At 43.4% G+C, this 26,966-nt stretch overlaps 1 protein-coding gene across 7 annotated transcripts; it reads right to left on the bottom strand.

Moving 5' to 3' along the window:
• Positions 1-5,477: 5,477 nt before the first annotated feature.
• On the bottom strand, positions 5,478-25,387 carry IDNK (IDNK gluconokinase). 7 transcript variants are annotated; one of them, XM_060155311.1, is made up of 5 exons: positions 25,288-25,387; positions 20,559-20,589; positions 20,055-20,141; positions 7,827-7,870; positions 5,478-5,941 (listed from the first exon to the last, which is right to left on the bottom strand). In XM_060155311.1, exons 1-5 carry the CDS (start codon positions 25,335-25,337, stop codon positions 5,596-5,598), a joined length of 558 nt encoding a protein of 185 aa, XP_060011294.1. In that variant the 5' UTR covers positions 25,338-25,387; the 3' UTR covers positions 5,478-5,595. The 7 variants fall into 7 exon arrangements, with proteins under 7 accessions (XP_060011294.1, XP_060011295.1, XP_060011292.1 ...); XM_060155312.1 differs by having other exon boundaries at positions 20,055-20,137; positions 25,288-25,358; XM_060155309.1 differs by having other exon boundaries at positions 20,055-20,137; positions 20,559-20,720; positions 25,288-25,349.
• Positions 25,388-26,966: the final 1,579 nt, after the last annotated feature.

Below are 26,966 nucleotides of genomic sequence, written 5' to 3'. Positions count from 1 at the left end.
TCTCCGTACAAATTTTAAGATTTTTTTGTTCTAGTTCTGTGAAAAATGCCAATTTTTCACAGGGAGGGATTGCATTGAATCTGTAGATTGCTTTAGGTAGTATAGTCATTTTCACAATATTGATTCTTCCAATCCAAGAACATGGTATATCTCTTCATCTTTTTGTGTCATCTTAGATTTCTTTCATCAGTGTCTTGTAGATTTCTGAGTACAGGTCTTTTACCTCCTTAGGTAGGTTTATTCCTAGGTATTTTATTCTTTTTGTTGAAAGGTGAATGGGAGTGTTTCCTTAATTTCTCTTTCAGATTTTTCACCATTAGTGTATAGGAATGCAAGAGATTTCTGTGCATTAACTTTGTACCTTGAAACTTTACCAAATTCATTGATTTAGCTCTAGTAGTTTTCTGGTGGCATCCTTAGGATTTTTTATGTATGGTATGATGTCTACAAACAGTGACAGTTTTACTTCTTTTCCAATGTGTATTCTTTTTATTTCTTTTTCTTCTCTGATTGCCGTGGCTAGGACTTCCAAAACTATGTTTAACAATAGTGGTGAGAGTGGACATCCTTGTCTTCTTCCTGATCTTAGAGGAAGTGCTTTCAGTTTTTCAACACTGAGAATGATGTTTGCTGTAGGTTTGTCGTGTATGGCCTTTATTATGTTGAGTTAGGTTCCTCTATGCCCATTTTCTGGAGAGCTTTTCTCATAAATGGGTGTTGGATTTTCTCAAAAGCTTTTTCTGCATCTATTGAGATGATCATATGGTTTTTTATTCTTTAATTTGTTAACATGGTGTATGACACCGATTGATTTGGGTATATTAAAGAATCCTTGCATCCCTGGGATAAATCCCACTTGATAGTGCTGTATCATCCTTCTAATGCGTTTTTGGATTCTGTTTGCTAGTATTTTGTTGAGGATTTTTGCGTGTATGTTCATCAGTGATATTGGTCTGTAGTTTTGTTTTTTTGTGATATCTTTGCCTGGTTTTGGTATCAGGGTGATGGTGGCCTTGTGGAATGAGCTTGGGAGTGTTCCTTCCTCTGCAATTTTTTGGAAGAGTTTGAGAAGGATGGGTGTTAGCTCTTCTCTAATGTTTGATAGAATTTGCCTGTGGAGCCATCTGGTCCTGGACTTTTGTTTGTTGGAAGATTTTAAATTACAGTTTCAATTTCATTACATGTGATTGGTAATTATATTTTCTATTTCTTCCTGGTTCAGTCTTGGAAGGTTATACGTTTCTAACAATTTGTCCATTTCTTGCAGGTTGTACAATTTATTGGCATATAGTTGCTTGTAGTAGTCTCTTATGATCCTTTGTATTTCTGCAGTGTCCACTGTAACTTCTCCTTTTTCATTTCTAATTTTGTTGATTTGAGTCCTCTCCCTCTTTTTCTTGATGAGTCTGGTGGCTAAATGTTTATCAATTTTGTTTAGCTTTTAGTTTTATTGATCTTTGCTATTGTTTTCTTTGTTTTTATTTCATTTATTTCTGCTCTGATATTTATGATTTCTTTCCTTCTGCTAACTTTGGGTTTTGTTTGTTCTTCTTTCTCTAGTTCCTTCTAGGTGTGAGGTTAGATTGTTTATTTGAGATTTTTCTTGTTTCTTGAGGTAGGCTTGTATAGCTATAAACTTCCCTCTTAGAACTGCTTTTGCTGCATCCCATAGGTTTTGGATTGTTGTGTTTTCATTGTCATTTGTCTCTAGTTATTTTTTGATTTCCTCTTTGATTTCTTCAGTGATCTCTTGGTTACCTAATAGTGTATTGTTTATCCTCCATGTGTTTGTATTTTTTAGTTTTTTCCCCTGTAATTAATTTCTAATCTCATAGCATTGTGGTCGGAAAAGATGCTTGAAATGATTTCAGTTTTCTTAAATTTATTGAGGCTTGATTTGTGACCTAAGATGTGATCTGTCCTGGAGAATGTCCCATGTGCCCTTGAGAAGAAAGTGTATTCTGCCACTTTTGGGTGGAATGTCCTATAAGTATCATTTAAATCTATCTGGTCTACTGTGTCATTTCAAGCTGTGTTTCCTTATTAACTTTATGTCTGGATGATCTGTCCATTGGTGTAAATGAGGTGTTAAAGTACCCCACTATTACTGTGTTACTGTCGATTTCCCCTTTTATGGCTGTTAGCATTTGCCTTATGTATTGAGGTGCTCCTATGTTGGGTGCATATTTATAATTGTTATATCTTCTTTGATTGATCCCTTGATCATTATGTAGTGTCCTTCCTTGTCTCTTTTTTTTAAAGACTGGGAGCATTTTATTTTTATTATTTCCTTATTTATGGCTGAGTTGGGTCTTTGTTGCTGTGCATGGGCTTTTCTCTAGTTGCGGCGAGTGGGGGCTACTCTTCGTTGCGGTGTGCGGGCTTCTCATTGCGGTGGCTTCTCTTGTTGCAGAGCACAGGCTCTAGGCCCACAGGCTTCAGTAGTTGTGGCACGTGGGCTCAGTAGTTGTGGCTCGCGGGCTCTAGAGTGCAGGCTCAGTAGTCGTGGCACACGAGCTTAGTTGCTCCGCAGCATATGGAATCCTCCTGGACCAGGGCTTGAACCTGTGTTGCCTGCATTGGCAGGCAGATTCTTAACCACTGCGCCACCAGGGGAGTCCCCTTCTTTGTCTCTTGTAACATTCTTTATTTTAAAGTCTATTTTATCTGATAGGAGTAGTGCTACTCCAGCTTTCTTTTGATTTCCATTTTCATGGAATATCTTTTTCCATCCCCTCACTTTCAGTCTGTATGTGTCCCTAAGTCTGAAGTGGGTCTCTTGTAGACAGCATATATATGGGTCTTGTTTTTATATCCATTCAGCCAGTCTGTGTCTTTTGGTTGGAGCATTTAAATTTAAGGTAATTATTGATATGTATGTACCTATTACCATTTTCTTAATTGTTTTGGGTTTGTTTTTGTAGGTCCTTTTCTTCTCTTGTGTTTCCCAGTTAGAGAGGTTCCTTTAGCGTTTGTTGTACAGCTGGTTTTGTGGTGCTGAATTCTCTTAGCTTTTGCTTGTCTGTAAAGCTTTTGATTTCTCCGTCAAATCTGAATGAGATCCTTGCTGGGTAGAGTAATCTTGGTTGTAGGTTTTTCCCTTTCATCAATTTAAATATATCCTTCCACTGCCTTCTGGCCCGCAGAGTTTCTGTTGAATAATCAGCTCATAACCTTATGGGGATTCCCTTGTATGTTATTTGTTGCTGCTTTTAATATTTTTTCTTTGAATTTAATTTCTGTTAGTATGATTAATATGTGTCTCAGTGTGTTTCTCCTGTATGGGACTCTCTGTGCTTCCTGGACTTAATTGACTATTTCCTGTCCCATGTTAGGGAAGTTTTTGACTATAATCTCTTCAAATATTTTCTCAGACCCTTTCTCTTCTTCTTCTGGGACCCCTATAATTCTAATGTTGGTTCATTTAGTGTTGTCCCAGAGCTCTCTGAGACTGTCCTCAATTCTTTTCATTCTTTTTTCTTAATTCTGCTCTGTGGCAGTTATTTCCACCATTCTGTCTATCTTGCAGCTCACTTATCTGTTCTTCTGCCTCAGTTTTTCTGCTATTGATTCCTTCTAGAGTATTTTTAATTTGTTATTGTGTTGTTCATTACTGTTTGTTCTTTAGTCCTTCTAGGTCCTTGTTAAACGTGTTGTTTTTGTATTTTCTTCATTCTATTTCCAAGATTTTGGGTCATCTTTACTATCATTAGTCTGAATTCTTTTTCAGTTAGATTGCCTATTTCCTCTTCATTTATTTGGTCTTGTGGGTTTTTACCTTGCTCCTTCGTCTGCAACATATTTCTCTGTCTTCTCATTTTGTTTAACTTACTTTTGGGGGGGTCTCCTTTCTGCAGGCTGCAGGGTCATAGTTCCTCTTGCTTCTGGTAAGTCCACTCACAGTGGGTGAGTATGGTCCAGTGGCTTGTGTAGGCTTCCTTGTGGAGGGGACTTGTGCTTGCATTCTGGTGGGTGGAGTTGGATCTTGTCCCTCTGATGGGCAAGGCCTCATCAGTTGGTGTGTTTTGGGGTGTCTGTGAACTTAGTATGATTTTAGGCAGCCTCTCTGCTAATGGGTGGGGTTGTGTTCCTGTCTTGCTAGTTGTTTAGTGTGAGGCGTTCAGCACTGGAGCTTGCTGGCCGTTCAGTGGAGCTAGGTCTTGGTGTTGAGATGGAGACCTCTGGGAGGGCTCTCCCCAATGGATATTCCCTGGGGCCGGGAGTTCTCTGGTGGTCCAGTGTCCTGCTCTCGGCTCTTCCCACCTCAGAAGCTCAGGCTCGACCCCTGGCCACAGAACCAAGACCCCTGTTACATGGAGACTTTCTTGCCTTTCTGGAAGTCTGAGGTCTTCTGCCAGTGTTCAGTAGGTGTTCTGTAGGAGTTGTTCCACGTGTAGGTGTATTTTTGATATATCTGTGAGGAGAAGGTGAGCTCCACGTCTTACTCTTCCATCACCTTCCTCATTCTCTCCACATTTTCTTAGGCAAGATCTGTCCACCCAGAAGGGCCCTTTCTTTCCATTGGCACCCCATGCACATATTGTATTTTTGGTTTCTGAGACAAGGAAATGTATATCGTTGTGAAAGAAAACAGGTAATTGGTTTCAAAACTCACTTTTTGGCCAGAACCAACCAGTGGCCCTGCAAAGTGGCTGGGTCTTGTGGCCCTAGTTAGGATAGAGGGATAAGGAAGCTTCTTCCTGGAGCCCCATCACAGGGAAGGGCTCAAACCCAACCCATGCTGGCCAGATTGCAGCTTTCCCTGCTGGTACCTGGTAAGGTGCATGCCAGCAATGCACCAGTGCCCCTAAGCTCCCCACAGCCTCACCCAACCCTGCTGCCACTGGCATAAAGCTGCCCATTGGAAAGTTTTGTTTCAGTTTTCAGCCATAGCAGCTCCTCTGGTGTTGCTTCCTAGCCTGCCTAGTGTCCATCATTGACAGCTTTTACAGCAGGAAGGTGGGCAGGTTGATAACAGCCTCGTTCACAGGGGTCTCTAAAATGAGGTGGGGGCAGACTGAATCAGTGAGTCACGCATTTCATTCACTCAAGTTCCACCTTTGCAAATTTTTTTTTATCTGTGAACTGCGTGTGCTTTTTATTTACCTAGAAATGACTCAAAGAGAGAGAGAAATTAGAGGTGTGTGGTGTAACATGACTTGCTGGTGAGTGGTCAATTTTGTCCGCTTTTCTGCTCCTGAGACCAATCTCCAGAGGGTGCCAAGGATAGCCAGGTTTAATTTATTTGTCCAAGTACAGGCATGATCAAAAGTGTTCTAAATAAGTCATGGTTTACAGCATAGATATAGAATTTCCTCTGATTATTTGATTGGGTCACACGAATTTAAAGTTCAATTGAAACTTCACTTTCAAAGTTTCCTCTCCTTTTCTCTGAATATGCCAGAGCATGATGACAAGAGTATCACAGATTCCTAAAAATCCACCCAAACAAGCATATCTCAATACATTATGGTTTATTCACCTTAAGAAGAATCTAGAATACAGTATCAACAAGGATACTGGAACATGGTTTGGGATGGGAGACAGAGTTATGCCCAGTTGTGTTCTGGACCACTGATATAGATGATTCTCACTTCATTTTAGAGTTTCTATAATTGTAGCAATTATCTCTGAAAGATTTTTGTCCACACTGATTTGAATGAAATTTTCTGGAGCTGATGGGGGCTCCAAAGTATCAAACTGGGACTGCAATAACTCAGGGGACATAAAATGCCCTTTTCTTTTGAGTAAGCGTCCAGAGATGACCTCGAACGACCCAGTCAGATGGACCACAAGAAGCTTCACTTCAGCCAGCTTTTCTTCCTTTCCTGACTCATCACACTTCAGAGGTGCACCATCTTTTCCTTGTATTAAGATGTCTCTGTATACTTTCTTCAGAGCTGAACAGGCAAGAATTACATGCTGTCCAGAGGCTACATCTCTGTTAAAAAAATAAAGTGTGTGGGGGGAAGATGAGCGCTAGAGTGAAGACATTTAAAATAATTGGTGTCAAGTCTAGGTTGAGGACTAGAGTCCCACTTCTCTGACAGTGGAAGGTGTTACAAATGGTGGCCAAGTATCAGCCAGTCCTGGCTTTGAGGTAAAGATCTTCCACTAGTGAGGCATCTTGGGTAACATTTACCTCCCCGAGCATCAGTTCATCATCTGCTAAATGCAACTACTCAGAGTACCTGCCCATAGAACTGTAATGAGTAAGTTTATCAAGGTGCCCAGCACACAGGAAATGCTTGGTAAGTATTGGCTCTGCCCCTTGGATGTAGGATGTGACTGAGCCACCACTTGTAGACATGGGTGGCTGCCGGCAGGTACCTGTGCCCCGCACACAGCACAGCTCAGGCTCTCCTCTCAGGTATTCAGGGATTTGAATTTCACAACTGGCTTCTCTCCATTCCTACTCTACAGTATGCTGGGAGTCTGGGGAAGTTACCAGTGCAGAGCTAGAGAGAGCAGGAGAAAAGGGAGCATCAGCCCCTGTGTGGTCAAGGTGAGAAGGATGTGAGAAGTTTCCAGGGCAGTGCTAAGGAAAAAAAAAAAAACTGAGCCAGAAATAGAGGTAGAGTGACAAGGCACCAATAAGGGAAAACCAGTGTTGTTCAAGACCATACATGAGGGTGAGCCCCCTTTCCACTAAACCTACATGTACCAGCCAGAAGAGGCAGTCATCTTGGGGCCAGGAAGGAACTGTATAAAGAGGTGAAGGGTCAAAGCTGGCTTGGGTACTTAGAAATTTCAGTTCAGAACTGAGAATTCTGAAGGGGCCTGCCTTGATTCATGGCCACTGTAGACTGGAGACCCAGTGGATGGAGTGTGTCATCAGCAACAAACCTATGTACCTGAGCCTTCTGGCTCTTCCCAAGGGCCATGAGTGAGAGCTTGTTTATTCTGAGCCTGGAAGTCTGATCTCTATTCTCCTGAGGATCTTCACTTCTGCTTCCATCACAGGTCAGTATGTTAGCTCTCTGACAAGTCTGTTTATGTTAGAGACCCAAGTGGGCAGGAGTTCTCAACTCCAAACCTTAAACCCCTAAGCCCATGCAAAGACAGGGCTGCCAGCCATGTCTGTGCAGTCTAAAAAAAGTAAACTGATTTTTAATCATACGTATACTCTAATTTCATATGGCCCACATGATTTTAGATTTATAAAACATGACTTCATCTGAGACAGCAAGATTTAGAACCTATTCCCTGCCACTTTATCTTCCATGTCCCAACCAGGATTCCCAGGGGTCTGGCCCACAGATGGGTTGGGGAGGACCTCGTTTGCTCAGAGGCATGCTACAGAGCTGAACAATTTGAGACTTCAATCCTGGTGGCCAGTTATCTGTTGACTTATGAATGACCCCAGATCTTCCTGGTTGTCAGAGTTTGAAGTAGGAGGCAATATAAGTGGTGGCTAAGGTATAGCTATACGTCATTATTATTTTTTTAGCACTTACTATATATATTAGGTACTGTTCTAAGTGCTACCCATGCTTCATCTCACTAATTCCTCACAACAGTCTGTGAGTAGGAACTATATTTATCCCCATTTTCAGATGAAGAAACAGGTTTATGGAAGCCAAGTGGCTGACCAAGATTCCCAGCTAGTAATTGTGGAGTTGTTTAGAAGGCTAACTCCAGAACCCAACTAAACTACATATCTGTGGCTGATTAAAATCATTGTTGGTTACTTGATAGAGGTGCATTTCATTTCTGGGATGCCATATCAGCAGTCAGTTGTGATTTCAAGAGTGTATTTTTTCCCCTGTACTTTGTGATGGGTTTTCTTTACTCACTGGCTTACCTGGCGCCTGATTTTCTCTTACCTTTGTAAAATGTCATGCAAGTTGCAGAGCCATGGAATCCTGTCCTGAAATGAAGGCAGACACAAAGTGGCTTTTCCAGGTTTTGTTCGTTTTTACAGAAAGTTAATCATTTTCATCAATGTTAAGGTCCAGAGAGATCTTAGTGGTTTTGAGGAGTAGGCCATGCACAAGGCTGAGGGGTCAAGTCACTAGGCAGTTCAGCACAGAAGCATTTTCCTGGTCCAGGTGTCAGAGGCTCTTTTCATAATAATAAAAATTGCCCTAAAATACCAGTATGTAACTTCCACCATCTTTTTTTTTTTTTCTTTTTTTTTGTGGTACGCAGGCCTCTCACTGTTGTGGCCTCTCCCGTTGCGGAGCACAGGCTCTGGACGTGCAGGCTCAGCGGCCATGGCTCACGGGACCAGCTGCTCTGCGGCACGTGGGATCCTCCCGGACCGGGGCACGAACCTGCGTCCCCTGCATCGGCAGGTGGACTCTCAACCACTGCGCCACCAGGGAAGCCCAACTTCCACCATCTTAATCTTCCCATTGTAAGTATATTTTCTCTGGTTCTGATATGTATATAAATCTTTATTATACTGCATGATTCTTTAGGTGCCTCTGATCTCAAATGCAGAGCGGTATTCACAGAAACCCTATGTCAGCTGCTCTCTGGTCCTATTCTTCAAATCCTCCAAAAGCAAAGCTCTACTCAGATATAAGCAGTGTGAGAATTTTGTATTTCTCCAGAGAAGGCAGAGGAAGTTTACATAGGGCACCCTACAGTGTTTCACAAAGGAATCCTCCTAGGGTAAATGCTGATTGGTCATAATGCATTTAAAGAAAAACATAATTTTTTATTATGGAAATTTTAAACACATTCAATGATTTTCAACTCACAGTCTGATTTTATATATGTCCCAGCCATATCCTTACCTGTGCCCTCATCCTTTATCATTTTGATGCATATTCAAGAAACATGATGTGTCTTTAGAAGTCCTTGCTCTTAAACATTTGATTACTACCATTTTATTTAGGATTTTTGCATTTATATAATTGAGATTGACCTGCATTTGTTTTCTTGTATAGTCCATGTTAAATTTTGGTATCAAGGTTATACTAGCCTCATAAAATAAGTAGGGCAGCTTTCCCTCTTTTTCTGTTCTTTGAAACAGCTTGTATACAATATATTATTGTTATGAACTGAATGTTTTTATTTCCCCAAAATTCATACCCCCTAATGTAATGATATTTGGAGGTAATTAGGTTTAGATGAGGTCATGAGGGTGGGGTCCTCATGATGGGATTAGTGTCCTTTTGAGAAGAGACCAGTGAGCTAGTGTGTACTTTTTCTCTCCTTCCACTGCCCTCCCCCTCAATCACCCAGTGAGGATACAGTAAGAAGGCAGCTGTCTAGAAGCCAGGAAGAGAAACTCCAGGCTCAGAATAAACAAGAACCTGACCATGCTGGCATCTTGCTCTTGGACCTTCACCCTCCAGAACTGTGAGAATAAGTGTCTATTGTTTAACCACTCCGTCTATGATGTTTTGTTACAGCAGCCTGAGCTAAAACTCATCTTAAAAACTCTGTGCCTGGGGCTTTTTTTGAGGAAAGATCTCTGATTACAGGTTCAATTTCTTGAATGAGCATTGTGTTATATTCAGATTTTTCTATTCTTGATTCAGTTTTGGTAACTGAAATACTTTAGAATCAGCAAGGTCACGTTTTCATTGGCGGGGGTGGGGGGGAGTAGACTGTGTCCCTGAGCACTGTCTCTGCCATCAGATCACTGTTATCCAAGCCTGTTTTCCCACAGTAATTTATATTTTACTATGAAAGTGTCCAATTTTATCTAAGTCTTAAAATTCACTGGTATCAGATTTTTCATGGCCTCTTTTCATTCCTAGTCTTAATTGTGCTTTTTTCCCCCCTTGATCAATCTTGCCAGAGATTTGTCTGTTTTTATCTTTTCAATTAGTTTCACTCATCACCTATATGGCTTCTTTGTTTTATATTCCATTAATTTCAGCACTTATTTCTATATTTTTCTACATTCTTCCTTTTTATTATTTTTTTTTCTACTTAAACCCTTAGATCATCATTTTCATTTTTGTTATTTTTCCAAAAGTGCATTCAGAGGCTGTAAATTTCCTTCTAAGTACTCTTTCAGCTATATCCCATAAGTTTTAGTTGATAGCACTTTTGTCATACATTTCCAAATATCTTATAATTTCCACTATGATTTTTAACTTATGAATTTATATGAATGTCAATTTTTATTTTTCAATTTTACTTATTTCTACAGTTTCCAACCATTTTATGATTTGTGAGAATTTTTATTATTGATTTCTAATTCTTGTGCATTATGATAAAAAATGTGATTGATTGGTATGATATTGACTCTTTAGAATTTGTGGCAAATTGTGCCATAGAGCACTAGTACTATGTGGTCTAGTATATGGTCAATATTTATAAATGTTCCATATGTACTTGAAAAGAATGTTTATTTTTTATTCATGCTTTTCAATATATTTGTTGTTTAAATCTTCTATATCTTTACTAATTCTTCTTGTCTGTTTTGTGTATCTTTTGTCTGTTTTGATGTTTTCAAGAGAGTTGTTTTAAATTCTCCCATAGATTAAGAATTGACAGTTTTCCCTTCTGTCTTTGTGTGTCTGAAAATGTCTTCTGCTCTTACTCTTTCTCATTTTAAATAAGATTTCAGTTGGTAAAGAATTCTTGGTTGACAGTTATTTTCCCTCAGCAGTTTAAATACTTACTCCCGTCTTTAGGGCTCTACTGTTGTTGAGAAGTATCTCTTGTTATATTGGGCAATCATTCAGAACATATATTTTCTCTTTGGTAGCTATAGGTAGAAAATAAACCTCTTTATCCTTGATGTTTTGCAGTTTTACTATTTATCCTGTTCAGGACTCATTTTATATATTCAGTCTAAGGAAACTGTTAATATTATCTCTTTGAAAATTGCCTTTCCCCCACTTATTCTATTCTCCTTGGATTCCTTTTAGTTGTATGTGAAACATTTTATTATACCAGTCTCTTAATTTTTCTCGAATATTTTTCTAGTTATCTAGCTCTCTTATTCACTCTGGGTAATATCCTCTAGTCTGCCTTCTAATTCACTAGTTCTCTCTTCAGCTGTGTCTAGTTTATTGTTTAATCCATCTATTGATAATGAAACATTATCAATAAATTTTGTTTCTTTCATTTGATTCTTTTAAAAAAATTAAAGTATAGTTGATTTGCAATATTATATTATTTCATTTGATTCTATTTCTTGGAGTATGACTTATTCCATTTGTGCTTTTTTGCTGATTCTCTCTCACAGTGGTTCATTTACCTGTATCGTTTGTACTTTTTGACTGCAGGTGCATCTTCAGATTTTTTTTCCCTTATAGGAGTGCTGAGTTTTGGAAACATTTCCATAGGTAGTTTTGCTAATTCCAGACTAGTATTACATTAATTTTTCAACTTGGTCTATGTCACATGAAGTGAATTGGGCGTAGGAAAGTCTCTAGTTTTCCACCTGTGGTCCAGGGGAGACAGCCAGATTCTTTGCTGCTTCTTGAATCTAGTGAGTGGAGATATTCGTAATCCTCACTCAAATAAAGTCTTCCTTTAAATACTTTATGCAAGTCCTCGCACTTAGTTTCAGGTCCAGCTCCATGCATCATATAGGCCTCATCTCCCATCTCTACAGGGGCATCAGAATCTCAGTTCCCAGCCTCCTGGCTTACATGCATTTCCAAAACTTGGGGGAAGAGGTTACTTAGGTTTAATTAAATCTTGCCACTTTGATTCTGGCACCTGAGAATTTCTCATTTTGCTTCTGACCTTGGTTAAGCCCTTGGCTATGCCCCCCCCCCCCAATCTTTTCCACCAGGAGCCTTTCAAGTTCTCCAGCTCTGGGTGAGCTCCTTTAGTTCCTGAATATCTCCTCTGGGCTCAGGCTTTCCCATTTCTTATTCAGAGTAACTAAATACTCAGTAAGTGAAACGTTCATTCCACCAAGGCCTTCACTCTGTACTCAGCAAACTAAAGACCCTCCCGTTACTAGGACCCACCCTTTTCAGGAAGCAGAAGATTTTACACACACACACACACACACTCTCACACAAAAAACACACACATATATTTAATTTTTTCATGTTAAATAAAATTTTTGAAAAGCATGTGTGCTAATATTGGGTTGAGGTTCCTGGAAGTTTTACTAGTGATAGAATTTTTTAAGACTTTACCTCTATGGGGACTTCCCTGATGGCGCAGTGGTTAAGAACCCACCTGCCAATGCAGGGGACACAGGTTCGATCCCTGGTCCGGGAAGATTCCACATGCCGCAGAGCAACTAAGCCTGCGCGCCACAACTACTGAGCCTGCTCTCTAGAGCCTGTGAGCCACAACTACTGAGCCCACGTGCCACAACTACTGAAGCCTGCGTGCCTGGAGCCCGTGCTCGCAATAAAGAGTAGCCCCCGCTTGCTGCAACTAGAGAAAGCCCTTGCGCAGCAATGAAGACCCAACACAGCCAAAAATAATAATTAAAAAAAAAAAGACTTAACCTCTATGTACACACTAGTCGACCAGAGACCACTTAGAAGTACAAATGCAACAGTTACAAAATCCACACAAGACACAGATCAAATGACAACTATCACCTAACTTACACAAATAATAAAACAACAGCTATTAATACATAATTCACAGAAATTATTACTCAAGTTACAACAGCTACTACAATGTGCACACATTGTAGCTCAAATGTATTTAATGAATGAAACATTTGTTTATGTTAGCACTTGTCTGACTGTAGTCAGTAGAACCATTGTGGTTATTTCTAAACAAAGTAACAAGATCATGAGGCTTACCAGCTCCAGATTTGCAGACCACAAAGAACTCTGTGCTTTATGAGGAGACCTATGTACTCTTGGAAAAGAGTGTATATGTTTAAGGTTTATTATTGGCAAGGTTTTCTAAGACATCATACTCAAAAACTAAATGTTCTGGAGAAGTCTATGAGGAGAAAAAAAGTTGTAGGAGCTATACTTATGGAACTTGAAATTGCCACTGTAACACATATTTTCTGGGCTATGGCAGGGGTCCAGGAAGAAGAGTGTCAAGGATTATAGGTAGCGGGGATAATTAGATGGACTTACTGAGCTGTGCAGTATTTTATGATGGAAAATTGCCCATGGGAAAAGCTGCCAATTCAAGCACAGATTTGGGTTTCCCCTTTCCTTCATCCATTTACAAGCGTTTGTTGTGTGCTTAGGGAGATCCAGACACTGCTCTGGGTGCTTTCTTTCAGTACTCTAGACATGATCACCCTAAGTTTAACTTCTAAGATTCCATTTGCACTCAACTTTCTAAATTCCTTTCTTTCCTGTACTCTCACTGTGAATAGCTAAGCTTTTCTATTATATTCATGAACTAACAGGAATGAAAAAGAGAACACTGTTAGTTATACAATGACCTTAAAAAATTTTTTTTTAAACCTCTTTGGCTATATTTTCCAAAACAGCTCCTCTAAGAGAAGGCTGTAGCAGAGCAGGGTGACTGGGCCTTAAAGACTCATGAGTCAGCAGGATGAGCAGTTTCCTACCTAGGATCCAGTCCTACAAAGATACAGTGCCTTTCAGGCCTGCAGGAAGGGCAGCACAGGCCACTTACTTGGTAAAGTGGTATACTAATCATTAAGGGGACTAATTTCATTGTGTGTTTTACATGTAAATGGGGGCATCCCATTTCAAGCTGTAGAAATGATGTCAACTTTTAAAAAGTTAAGGAGTCTGCTTATAGCATATGGGGCCCACAGTGAGGTAACTTCCTAAGCACTTGGAAAAGAAGGAAAGAAGCTTGTTCTTTAAAGCTTTAATTTAAAGAGCAACACTTAATAGAAAGGAGCGGAGATGTATAAACTCATCTGAAGGAGTAAAAAGGACCCTCAGGCTAGCAGGACATCACTATGATCCAACTACATATTTTTACACACATAAAGGAAGCACGTCTGTCCCAGCAAGGCTTGGTGGGTGTGAAAGCCCAGGGCAGGAGCACTACAGAATTAAACAGCAGAGTACTGACCAGAGGACATGTCTGGCCATTGGACTGAGTTCTGGCCATAGGACTTTGAATATCATATTCTCATTAGCAAACATCTTCCTGTAAGGGGATGGCTGGTCTCACACCACTAGAAACTTCAGCCCTAACTCTCCTACTCTTTTGATTGCATGTTCACTGAGAAACCTGATTGTATGTTGGCTTCTGAAATCAGATGCATGTGAAGTGTTACAGGCCATGTGGCACTTAAATTTCTCCTTGTAAATTAATCAACTGGCATTCTGTTTTGTTTTTTTTTTTGTGGTATGCGGGCTTCTCACTGCTGTGGCCTCTCCCGTTGCGAAGCACGGGCTCCAGATGCGCAGGCTCAGCGGCCATGGCTCACAGGCCTAGCTGCTCCGCGGCATGTGGGATCCTCCCGGACCGGGGCATGAACCCACGTCCCCTGCATCGGCAGGCGGACTCTCAACCACTGTGCCACCGGGGAAGCCCCGGCATTCTGGTTTTATGTAGAAATCTTGTGAACCTGACTAGTGGGGTTCTCATATGAGACATGAATGCATGTTCAATGTGTTGACGGTGTCAGGCATTGAGCTGACAAGACAGAGCCTGACTACCCTTGTCCTATCTGGGTAGGCAGACAGCCTTTTCCACAATACATCCCTTGTCACTGTACAAGTCTCTAGGTGAAACAAAATCCTGAGACTATTGCCGTGGGCTGCTAACCCCCATTCAGCAAGAATGTTTGGTTTAGAAGAGGTAGTTGGAAGGTTCAGAGGGCCAAATGCTAATTCACATATTCAGTATTCACATGCCTACTTAGAGTTCAAGGAGCAATTATAATGATGCATTAGGACTGATTCACAGATGCAAACACAACAAACAAATGAGTTGTTCTTCTGCATGAGTAAGATGTTCCTAGTGGGTTTGGATGAACCAAGGAGAGGGGATAATTTGTTTAATTTCTAGTACTTTAGATATCTCTTCTTTCTTCACATTAGCAGAGGAGCAAACTTGTGTTCTGTTGTTTTACTTAGATTGCACATTTCCTCCAGTCCATCGGCACAAATATCTCTTTGTACAGAGATCAATCTCTATTATTTTATGGCTTAGGAAACAAATATGTTATGGTGTTAAGTTGGGTATTGACTTTATTATTCATTACATTTTCTGCATGCCTGAAACGTTTCACAATAAAGACGGAACAAATTAAAAATAACGGAAAACATGTTTGGGTAATAAGCTTCCTATCCTATGTATAGGAAAATGGAACTTTACTTTGAATCCATACTTTTTTATTGTTTTTAATAGTGCCTCAATATGTGCCTTCGTCAAGAATTAAGCATGTTGCATCACTTAGTCATAATAAAATTCCTCAGAAGCTCAACCATGAAAACTAATATTAATACATGGAAACATTAAACTATTTAAACAAAAATGGATGCTTTCAGACATTTGCCCAATCAGAATGTATGTTGGACCAGTTTATTCACTGCACCGGTAAGGTCTGGGTCCACCAGCCATAAAAACAATGAGAGAAGGTTGGAGATAAAACAGAAGCACTTTCAACTTTATTTTACAGAAGTTTCCAAGTATTGAGTCATAATTACACAATTGGGATCCTTCCTTGGAGGATCACATGGGGCCACAAGCAGAGAGTTTTTCCAAAGCAGCTCCAAAGGCTACCTAGACTCCATGTGGAAACCAGAATTCTCAGACCTGCTGTGTGAAGCCAGGTGTCACCTGCCTCAAATACCCTTCAAGGCCTAGGCCCCTACAATGGATGTGCTCACCGGGGGCTGTGCCTCTCTCCTGCTCTCACCCTCACCCTTGCTTTCACCCTTTCTTGCTCCACTTAATCAACCCTGATTCACTTCTTGTAGATTATTTGTGTGTGTGTGTAGTATCAGGGCCTTTAACACAGTAGAAAAAGTAGAGTCTTAGAGGTTGGAGAGATCCCCCTCACTCTGTGCCTTTGCGCAAGTTTCTCTGTGCCTCCCTTTGTTCATCTGCAAAATGGGGGAATCATATATAATACATTGAGCTGCTTTGGGACTTAAATAGGAAAAGGAGTAGACTCCATTTTAAACATTACTTTTTGGCTGATTTAATAGCTGCAATAAACAGCATTCATTTCCAACTCTGAATTTTGAAAAGACCTTTAATAAATAAATTTAGTATGCAGTGGGCTCTAACTCCACAAACAATGAATACTTAATATGTGCAAAGCACCATATCGAGCACTGGGGATGTAAATATGAACAGTGCAGTCCCTGTCCTCGAGGGGGTCACAGCCTGAGGATGGGTATTTATCAATTAAACTACCCACAGGACAGTAATGAGGGCTCCAAGAAATATAAGAAGGGCTATGATAAGACAAGGGGAGAGAGCAATTTTGATCAGGCCCTAGGAAGACTAAATCTTAAAGGGTAAAGAGGATTTTAATGGAAGCAGGGCCTGTCAAGCAGAGGGAAGGGCAAGACTTGGCATATTAAAGATGGTTTACCAAGACTCTTGTCTAAATGGATGAGGCAGGAGCTCAGCACTGGTGAACAGGAGGTGTGGGAGTTGATAGGTGAGGAAGGTCAGCAGAAACTATCAGGACTAGAGAATCAAGACCCTGAGTGACCTGCTAAGGAGTCTGGACTTTATTGTTAGGGTCTTAGGGAGGACTTGGACACATGAGCTCCAAATTTTGTGTTCATGTTTGTGAAAAAAGGGAATGATTGAGATCTCCTTTTCACAGATGCAGAAATTGGGGCAAAACAGAGGATATATTAAAGCAAATTCACTGAACTCTGTGTGTAAATAGTTACTACAGACAATATGGTAACTAAGGCAAGTCAAACACAAAAAGTCTTAGGGGAAAGAGAGGAGGAAACAACATAACCCAAATGAACATCCCTGCTTGCTGGATCTGATGTTCTAGGTCCCTTCATTCCTGATAGTCCTTACATGCAGGGATGGGCGGGGGGCAGTGTACCCTGAACCCCCAGCCCAGTGCTTAAGCACTTGGCCTATCTAGAGAAACAGTGTCTTCTCGAAGGGGATGATGGTTAAAGGGCAGGGCAGGAGCTCAGAGGAACAGATGGAAGATGAGTGTGTCCAGCATTGCTGGGGGAGGTGGAGAGAGGGCAAGGAAAGTGGGAGGGGAGGACAATGGGCGATGGACTGGTTTTATCTGGTGCAAAAGTGAACTTAAGCCCATAGAGGAAAGAATGCATGTAAAAATAATATATACCCCAAAAAGGATAGGGGGAAAAACTCAAATTCAATTAGTAGGTATTTTTAGAAGATGAAACCAAGGGTGATGAAAATTCTGTGAAAGGATTTTTCGGGACTGGTTGAATTTTCTATACAGGATAAGTATTATAATCAGGGAAAAATTTTCAAAAAAACCTCTTTTAAATAGACTTTGAGGTTGAAGTCTGCTCAAGTGTCACCATACGCTACCAGGACAGCATGAACCTGGCACATAGGGGAGACTCACTGACTGGCAGCTTGGAAATTCTTTATTATCATCATCATCACGCTAATAATGTATTGCATCCTGGGTGGCGTATCTTTCTATACCAGCGCTGTCCAATAGAGCTTTTTGCCCTGAGGAAAATGTCCTCTATCTGTGCCACCTGGATTAGCAGCCACCAGCCACGTGTGGCTGTTGAACACTTGAAATGTGGCAATGCAACCCAGGAACTGGAGTTTACGTTTAATTTAATTGAAATAGACTTAAGGAGACCTTGGTATATTCAACTCAGGTTCTTTCTCTTCACATCTCAGCCTTCTGAGCACAATACCCTCCCCAAACCCTCCTGAGACTCTCCCGCAAGGCCAACCGCTATGTCTGCCTGTAACACTCTAACTGATGTTCAGTACAGTATCTTTGGGGTGGGGGGCTGGTTGCCAGAGCAACCAGGAGGTCCTTGGTGCCAGCTCAGCTGTGACCCACACCTTCACTCTTAGACTCGCTGGGCTCTCATCAAAAATGTAAGCCATCTGCCATCTTACCTCTTTCTCTCTGCTTCTCTCTAAGGTCAGGCTAACTTGTACAGCTGCCTCTGAATATATTTAGTAACTTGTTGTGTTTCTTCCAGTAACTGATGACCTTTTCTTCTGTACAATAAATTCCTCTTCTGAATTCTCCTCCCCAGCCCCCCATCCATACTGCCCACTTAACAAGCCTCACTTGTGAACAAGAGGAAGGCTGCTTAAATGCCATTTTAAAATCTGTCCATTTGGGTTGCTTTACTTTGTTCCTTAATTTTCATTTGTACCTGCCAAGGAGAAAAATAAAATAACCCTAGCACAGTCACATTTTACACACTCCACAGAAATGGTTTCTGTTGTATGTATATATAGATATTAGCAACAACAATAAGAAGTGATATTTACTGAATGCTTCAGGCACTTCTTTGTGCACATTTTTCATATTATCTCATTTAATCCTCCCAAGAACTCAATGAAATAGGTCCTGTCACCATCCCTATTTCACAGGAGGAAAATGAGGCACAGAGAGACTAAGCCATCTGCCAAGTCACACAAGCTCAGTGGTGAGGCCAGGTTATCTATATTATGTTTATTATCTCTCATATAATATCATTATTTTGTTTACATTATTACTCTGTATCCCGTTTTTGCTTCTCTCCTCCTGCCTTCTAAAGTCAGATGCTGTAAACTTGATTTTGATGGTTTAACGTTTGAACTATTACAAATCGAGGTGCACTCCCTGGGACAAAGAGAAACCCTCAGAGTGCTCTAGAATTAGACCTAATATGGGTTCATGACTCCAGTCCTTCACGGCAGGACAAAGAGAAGAAAGTGGGGCCCAACTGGGGTGAGCCAAGGTCATGAAAGTGAAAACACCAGTGTTGCTCTTTGGCCAGTTCCATACCATACCTGCCCTTTGGACACCCTTGGCACGTGGGCCCAGCTAGAGCCCCTGCTCTCAGCTGCTCTGTGGACTCAGCCCTACGCCCTGCCCTCAGTCCCTCCTGGGTTACAGCTAATCACGCCAGTGAATCCAGTTTGTGACTCTGGTTTGAGAGAGACCCTCTAGGAAAGGGCCTCATGACAGTGTATAAAGAAATGAGGTGCTAGTCATTCATTCTTACACTCATTCATTCATTCACTCACAAATCTGCCACAAATATTTTCTGACATGTACTGTGTGTCGGGCTCTGGGGATGTATAGTGGTTAACAGAAATGGCCATAGTGCCTGCCCTTTTGGAGGTAAAATCTAGTTGTAGAGATAAATAGTAATCAAATTCTCACACCATCAAATGCCATGTTGCCACTGGGACAAGGACGATAAGGGATACGGTGCCATGAGAGTTTATTATAGGAGAAGTTTATCCTAGAAGTCGGGGAGAGCTTCCCTGAAGAAGGAGCACAGGAGCTGAGATGTGAAGCATGAGCCGGGTAACTGAGAAGAGGGCAGGGAAGTGCATTATTCCTCACAGCGGGAACAACAGATGCAGAGGCCCTGCGGGAGGAGCGTGGCGGTAGAGCAACTGGAAGAGGCAAGGGTGGCTCCAGCGGATACAAGGAGGGGACGCGTGGCTCCAGAGGGCCAGATCTGAGCGTGCGAAACCCACCGGGGCGACCTGTGTTCCTCCTTGGTGATCATAAACAGTGATGAATGAAAAGAAGGGCTGCTGCAGCCCAGGGAGCGGGATTCGTGACGCGACATCAGAGCCCTCCCCACTCCTGCACCTGGGTGGGCGGGCGGGGCGGGGGTTTCCTCGGGCTGCTGGTGGGGAAGCAGCCAGGGCTTTGCCAGGCAAAGATGCCAGGGCCTGGCGAGGTGGTAGGCTGATAAGTCCTGGGAAGAAAAGATGAACTTCCCCACATATGAGGCAGAGGGGAGCCTCTGCCCTCTCAGGGATTACATTCTGCAGATTAAAATCCCTCAACAAAGTGTTCCGGCAGATCCTGCCGAGCTGGGGCAGAGGGTGGCATCACTGCTGATGCCAGTTTAGAGTTTAGATGGGAGTTCAGGGCCAAAGCTAACATATGTGGTGGACCCGCTGTGCACCTGGCTTTTGGAGCACTGTACGTGAGTGCATGACTCAGGAACTCTACTACAACAAGCACTGCAGGAATCTTAACCTGTGTCACCCTGCATCACAGGACATCTGTGTTGGAAATAAAAACAGACAGCAAACCTTACCTGGTCATTCAGAGGTATCCCTTTTCCCATCTTCATCCGATTTTCCTCTGGGTGATAGTCATCTGCATCGTAGAATTTCCACCCTAGCTTTAAGAACAAAGTGAAAGAGGGTATGTGGCAGGTAGTGCGGCCCACGTGACAGCCACCGTGGGGTTACTAAACCTAACGGGCAGGTACAGAAACAACCCTGCCACCCTCTTCTCCACCAGCAGCCCGAGGAAACCACCCCCCCTCCCACCCAGGTGCAGGAGTGGGGAGGGCTCTGATGTCGCGTCACGAATCCCGCTCCCTGGGCTGCTGCAGCTCTTCTTTTCATTCGTCACTATTTATGATCACCAAGGAGAAAAACAAAATTGCTCCGGTGGGTTTCACAAGCTGCATGGAGGTGTCTGTGGTGAGTTTACAAACCACTCAGGCCAGAAGAAAAGGCAGGGAGGGGAAAGGGAGAGAAGCAAAGAGACAACATGATGGGACTAGCAACTGGGAGGCATTAGAACAGGTTACCTGGGATGACAGCAGGGTGCCGACGGTGGATCTGTGGAGAGGACATAGATGTTACATGACTGCCCTTTCCCAGCCTGCGCTGTGCCTCTTCCATCCGAGGAGCCCTGGGAAGCAGAGGGCTGCCCTACCGGTATTAATCGCCGACAACTTATGATACTGAAACTGAGATAGATGCTCCTGACCCTGGAGTCTAGAGCATGGCTTTAGTTTTCTCCAGGAATTTAAATGAAATAATTATCCGGTCATCACCAATTTTTCTCCCAAAAGCAATACATAAGATCTCATTAAACTCCTGAAGTTTTTTCCTTAAGTTTTTGGTCCCTGTTTTGTAGATAATTATTTTTTTGAGAAAAAATATTAAATTATTAAAGTGATAAATTCTACTGAGGATATTGGAGGGAGAGGTCTGACAGGGAATTTAACCTCTAAGCACCCACACAAGGTTCAAGGAGCTCATAAAAGCATTAAAATATTGGGGCTTAAAAGGGGCACACTCTTCAAATAAAGGACATGGAGAATTACCAGCACTCATTATTAAGTCTGGGAGTTGAATGCTTTCTGTGCAATGCATCTGAGAATGATCTACCTGTTCGGACCCTAACAGGCTGCATGGTCAGTGAAGAGGGCTTGGGTCCTAGAAACTGAGGTCTGGCCACAGTCTCCATTCTGCCACTAAATGACTGTGTCCTCCTGTGTAAGTCACCTTGTTCTCTAAATCTGTTTTCTCACCTGTAAAACAAGGGAACTGAGCTACATTTATCCATTCACCTACTCATTTCACTCAGCCAATATCTACTGAGCACCTACTAGCTCCTAGGACATAATGCTCAGCCCACTGAGACTGGCCATCTTGAGGCTTACAGGCTAGCGCCGTGGGGTAGGGGTGGAGGCCTTCAGACAATTAATTAGAAACGAAGCCCCTTCATGCTATCAGTTTCTGAAGTGTTACCCAAAATGCCAATCATTGAAGTATGAACTTCAGAAGTTTTTACTGTATCCTCCTACCATTTCACCATGCCCTCTTGCCTAAGTTTTACACACACTTTTACAATTATCTACTTGTTATTTTTGTTTAATTGGTTCACTTTTTTTTTGTTGTTTTTTTTGCGGTACGCGGGCCTCTCACTGTTGTGGCCTCTCCCGTTGCGGAGCACAGGCTCCAGACGCGCAGGCTCAGCGGCCATGGCTCACGGGCCCAGCCGCTCCGCAGCATGTGGGATCTTCCCAGACTGGGGAACGAACCCGTGTCCCCTGCATCGGCAGGCGGACTCTCAACCACTGCGCCACCAGGGAAGCCCCTAATTGGTTCACTCTTTAAAATTAAACAAATGTGTTAAACAAGGAAACTCTTTCCTTCCCTTATACAGGAAGCCACCCTCACTTGCCTTAAACAGGAGGCAACCAAAAAGATGTATACAGTGAAAACAAAACATTGTGATGAAATTCTAGCTGGATACTATTCCTTACCAAGGGTCCTCTCTCTTTTGTTAAGAAGGTATCAGGGAAGTTTTAAAAAGACACACTTGTACCAAACTGAGACCTGCTCCCAAAAGTAACCAAAGGATTGAGAGAACTGGAACCTCTCCCATTATGTTCACTCCTTTGGAGGCTGCATAGGGTGACATGTTGTAGCCTACTGGTGACTAAACCGTCCCAGCCGAACTCCAGGGCTGGTGAAATCAGCGCTGTGTACGACGGAAATCACACTTAAGACCAAGTTAGATTAGCCAGGAATGAACATGTCAGCCACCAGTCATAATTTAAAAGAAAAGCTAACTAGATTGGGGTGTAGACGGGCAGGAAGGAGATAGAAGAAAATGGAAAAACCACTCTACCACTCTAACCAAACTTCCTAACCAGAGGACAGCTGGACTGTTTGAATATGGACCAGGGACCCCCAGCAGAAATATGGCAAAGTGCTCGGCTCACAGGAGACTGGTCAGGGCCGAACATTACAAACCAGTTTGGGGCCCAAATGTCTTCTGGTGGGATGGTCTAAATCAGGATCGAGGAGACTTAAAAAGACAGTAGGCAGTAGGCTGGGGCACAGAATAATGAGAAAGGTATTCAAGAGGCCTGAGCTTGTTGCGACAGCAGGAAAAAGAAGGAAACATGGAAAGAAGCTGAGGGTGGCTTCACTAAGATTGTTAAAATATAAAGAAAGCTAACACTGCCACCCACTCAAATGGCTCCATTCATTCATTCATCAAGTCAATACATATTTATTAAGCACCTACTATGTGCCAGGCATTGTTCTAGACACATATGTCAATAAACAAAAAGGAAAAAGATCCCTTACATTCAGGTAGGGGAAGGAAAGGCAATAAACATAATAAACTTATTATTTGACATTACTTTAACAGTGTTTTAAATGGGATCTTTCTGGTCTGAGACTATTGTTTTCTTAAGGTATTACCCCACTGCTCCAAATGTTATGGAGTATATTTAAAAATCCTGCAGGGCCCTAAGAGGGGCTCACAAAAGTCACCAAAGAGCTCACTGTTGCTACATCCAATGATCAATGTAATCAATTCTCAGGCATTTTATCACTCAGTCCATCGACAACAGTTGACATTGACCTAACCATTAGAGGGCCCAGGGCTCAGTCCTTGGCCAGCTTATCCACACTCACTCCCTTGGTGTTCTGAATATGTATGTCTTTAAACATATCCACACACCGATGAGTCCTACATTTTCACCTGAAGTCCCTCTCTCTGAACTCGACTTGGATATCTGATTGCCCACTTGACAGATCCACTTGGATGACTGATAGGCATGTCCAGTTCACCACATCCCACACTGAGCTCCTGAAATTTTCTGAATCAGGAACTGCCCATGCGGTCCAGTGTATTTTAAAGACTCTTTCTTTCTCCAGGTAGGTAGGTTTAGCTTCCAAAAATTATTGTGGCATTTTTAGCCTCAAAGACAGGGAATCTTGCAGTATATACAGTAATGTCAAATAATAAGTTTATTATTAACTCCAAACCTGCTCTGCCTATTGCTTCCCCATCAGTCAACAGAAACTCTTTTCTTCCAGTTACCCAGGCCAAAAATCTTGAAATCATTCATGACTCTTCTCTCCTTCATACCCCACATCCAGTCCATCAACACATCTTTTTGGCTCTACTTTCAAAATATTCCAGCATATGATCACTTCTCTTCACCTGCATTGTTTTTCTGACCTCATCTCCCAATCACTTTGCCACAATGGCCTCCCTGCTAGTCCACAAGAAAGTCAAGCCTCAGGGCCTTTGCACTTGCCATTCCCTCTGCCCATATGCCCTTTCCTGGCTATCCACGGGCTTATTTCCTCTCTTCTTGTAGGTCTTTCTCCAACACCACTTCCTCAGAGGAGCCCTCCCTCATTATCCTGCCTGGCTCTTTGTTCCACTTACCTTCCTTTATTTTCCCCTAGAGCACCTACTGCTGCCTGGTGCACTGCACAAGTATTTATTCCCTTACTGCCTCCCTCCCTTACTAGGATGTAAACTCTTTGAGGGCAGGGATGTATCTGTCTTGCTCACTACATGTCAGTGACGTTGAGGAAGGATTGAGCTCAATAAACATTTACTGAATACATGAATATCATAACCATATGAAATATGGTACAGTCTCCCCTCATCTGATCCAAGGCTTGGGTCGGGGGGCAGCACATGAACTGCCCAAGCTCACAATCAGACAGCAGTAGAACCAGGACCTAGGGCTCTTGACTTTCACTACATCACACCAGAGCGGCAGTTTTTCATTCTCTGAGTTCTTCAGTCATACACAGTGAGGGACTTTCTGGCTCTGTGTTTTATTTTAAATTTCAGTGCAAGATTCCCTGTCTTTGAGGCTAAAAATGCCACAATAATTTTTGGAAGCTAAACCCACCTACCTGGAGAAAGAAAGAGTCTTTAAAATACACTGGACCGCATGGGCAGTTCCTGATTCAGATCATTCTAGAAGGGACTGGATAAGCCTTTGGAGGTTGTGATATTTTAGTTGTCTTTTGCTGCCTCTGGTGGAATGCTGCCGTAGCTGCCTTTTCTGATAATAAAGGGCATTGTCAGACTTTGGTCTAAACAGGAAGCCAAAGGCTTCCTCAGCCCCCAAGTTGGCCAGACTGGGCTGGGCAGAGGTTTTGTGGTATGCAGTGTGCCTCCCTGCTTACAAAACTTCTTAACACCGAATCCTTACAGTTGAAGGGGGAACACAGTAAATAGGAAGGTTAAATTCACGTTCCAAAATCTAATCAGAAAAGTCCAGGGCCCGACAGGAGGGAGCTGGCGCGCTGTCCAGCTTGACAAAAGTCTGTAGGAGCCTGGGACGAGGCTTGGCCCTGCTCTGTGGGCCTTGCTCCCTTGCACGCTGTGCCCACACGAGGCCCCCAAACATGGGCACCTGTGACGGCCCGGGCCGCTCCAGGTGGCGCGGGGAAGGCGTTACTCTATTCGCGCCCCTGCAGGCGCCTCTTCACAAGGCGCTTTCGCTAAAGCCTCTGCCTAAATTTACAGACGGAGAGCCCGAGTCTGGGGTATGGCCCCGGGCCGGGTGCCCCCGAGGCGAGCAGGTTGGCAAGTGGGGAGAGGGAGCAGGTGCCCTGGGCCTCAGTTCCCTCATCAGCAAAGAGAAAGGACCCTCCCGTCGCCGCGGGCCCGGAACGCCGGTGGATCTGGCCTCCGCCGCCCCGCGCCGCCCCCCCACTGCGCCCCCAGCGCCCCCAGCGCCCCGGCCCTCCCGGACCTACTTCCCCGAGCCGCTCACGCCCATCACCAGCAGCGCGCTGGGCGCCGCCATCGCCCGGAGTCCCGTCGCCTTCTGAGGCCGGTCTGCTCCGCCTTCCCAGCCACGGGGGGCGGAGCCGCTCGCGACCCAGCCCGGCCCAGGCGGACCCCACCCCAAAGCCCCCACCAAGACCCCGCCCCAACAGTGCCCCACCCCTCATCTGGTCCCCAGCCACCCGCCACCCACGCCGACACACCTTCCCCTCCCCCTCGCGCCCCTTCCCCGACGAGACCCGTCCCACGCCGAGACTCCGCCCCCATGCGCTCCGCCCCAGCCGCCCCGCCCCCGCAGCGCCCGGCGAGACCCGCGCACCCGGCGGTCCACCGCTTCCCTTTCCCCCCACTTCCACCCAGTTCTCGCTGCGCCGTCCGCGCCCGTTTCCCTCGTGGGGTAAGTGGAGCCTCCCGCAGGCAGGAGGGAGCCGGCCCCGAGTCCCTGCACCTGCGGTCCTCCTCTCGTAGCCCCTCTCCGCTGCAGGGGAGCCTCGCCCTTGCCCGCCGGACCCTCGGGCTCCTCCTTCACCAATGGAAAGAGCATTTATTTGTTTTTTAAATGTTGTAAAAAGAAAAAGCAGAAAATGAATTCACACTTTGCCGCACCTGCAGGCAACAAGCGTCCGTTCCCAAAATGATCCGCCGTCCCGCATAGATAAATGGGTATGAATATTTTATGAAGTTGGGATCATGCTGTACACGGTGTTTTGTAACCTGGCATTTTGTCACAATAATACAAGGCAGATTTCTTTTGGTGTCAAATATAGACAGGTCCATAGTGGCACATGTCATGGCTCTGCTATTTAATCTGGTTCCTGTTCTCAGGTAAATTACTTAAGGGGAAGAAGCACCCTTTGAAGGGCCATTTTGCTTTAAAACAATGTTAATTATGTACCATTTAAAATACTTGATTAAAAGTACTTCCAATGACATTCTGCCCAACCTCCTTCGTTATCCAAGATCATATTACTCTGTGTTCTTGAAAACAATAAAGCTGACATAAAAGCATTTATCTAAAGAATATTTCAATTACCCCTGCACGGACTTTTTTTTTTTCCCGGTACGCGAGCCTCTCACTGTTGTGGCCTCTCCTGTTGCGGAGCACAGGCTCCGGACGCGCAGGCTCAGGGCCATGGCTTACCGGCCTAGTTGCTCCGCGGCATGTGGGATCTTCCCGGACCGGGGCACGAACCCGTGTCCCCTGCATGAGCAGGTGGACTCTCAACCACTGCGCCACCAGGGAAGCCCAACTGTTTTTCTTATGTAGCTCAAGTGGGTGAAATTTCAGTGTTCCTGGATAGAGGTTATACAGATGAAGGAACAGACCTGGAGAGAGAGGTGACGCCTAAGGTCTTACAGTTCAGTTGTGCTTGATGAACATTTCTTGAACATCTACCATCCGCGAGACTCCAAAGGTGAATACTGTTACCCTCCAGGTGCTTCCAGGCAGGTAGGGGGATAGATGTATAAGCCTTGCTGTAACCTGTGCTCTGCTTTACCAGTTCAGGTAAAAAAAAATTAAAAAAAACCTAGAGTTCACAGTTCTTTCAAAATTCAAATGCAGAATGGTTAGCAGAAATTCTGTTTCTTCTCCCCAAATGTCCCTCCCAAGATATGTCCAAGGATCTCATATTTTCTGTACTAGTCA

This window comes from Lagenorhynchus albirostris, chromosome 7 (assembly GCF_949774975.1).
Source record: "Lagenorhynchus albirostris chromosome 7, mLagAlb1.1, whole genome shotgun sequence".
NCBI lineage: Eukaryota > Metazoa > Chordata > Mammalia > Artiodactyla > Delphinidae > Lagenorhynchus > Lagenorhynchus albirostris.
Note: the sequence above shows the minus strand (reverse complement) of the source record. Positions and strands in the feature narration are given on the sequence as shown.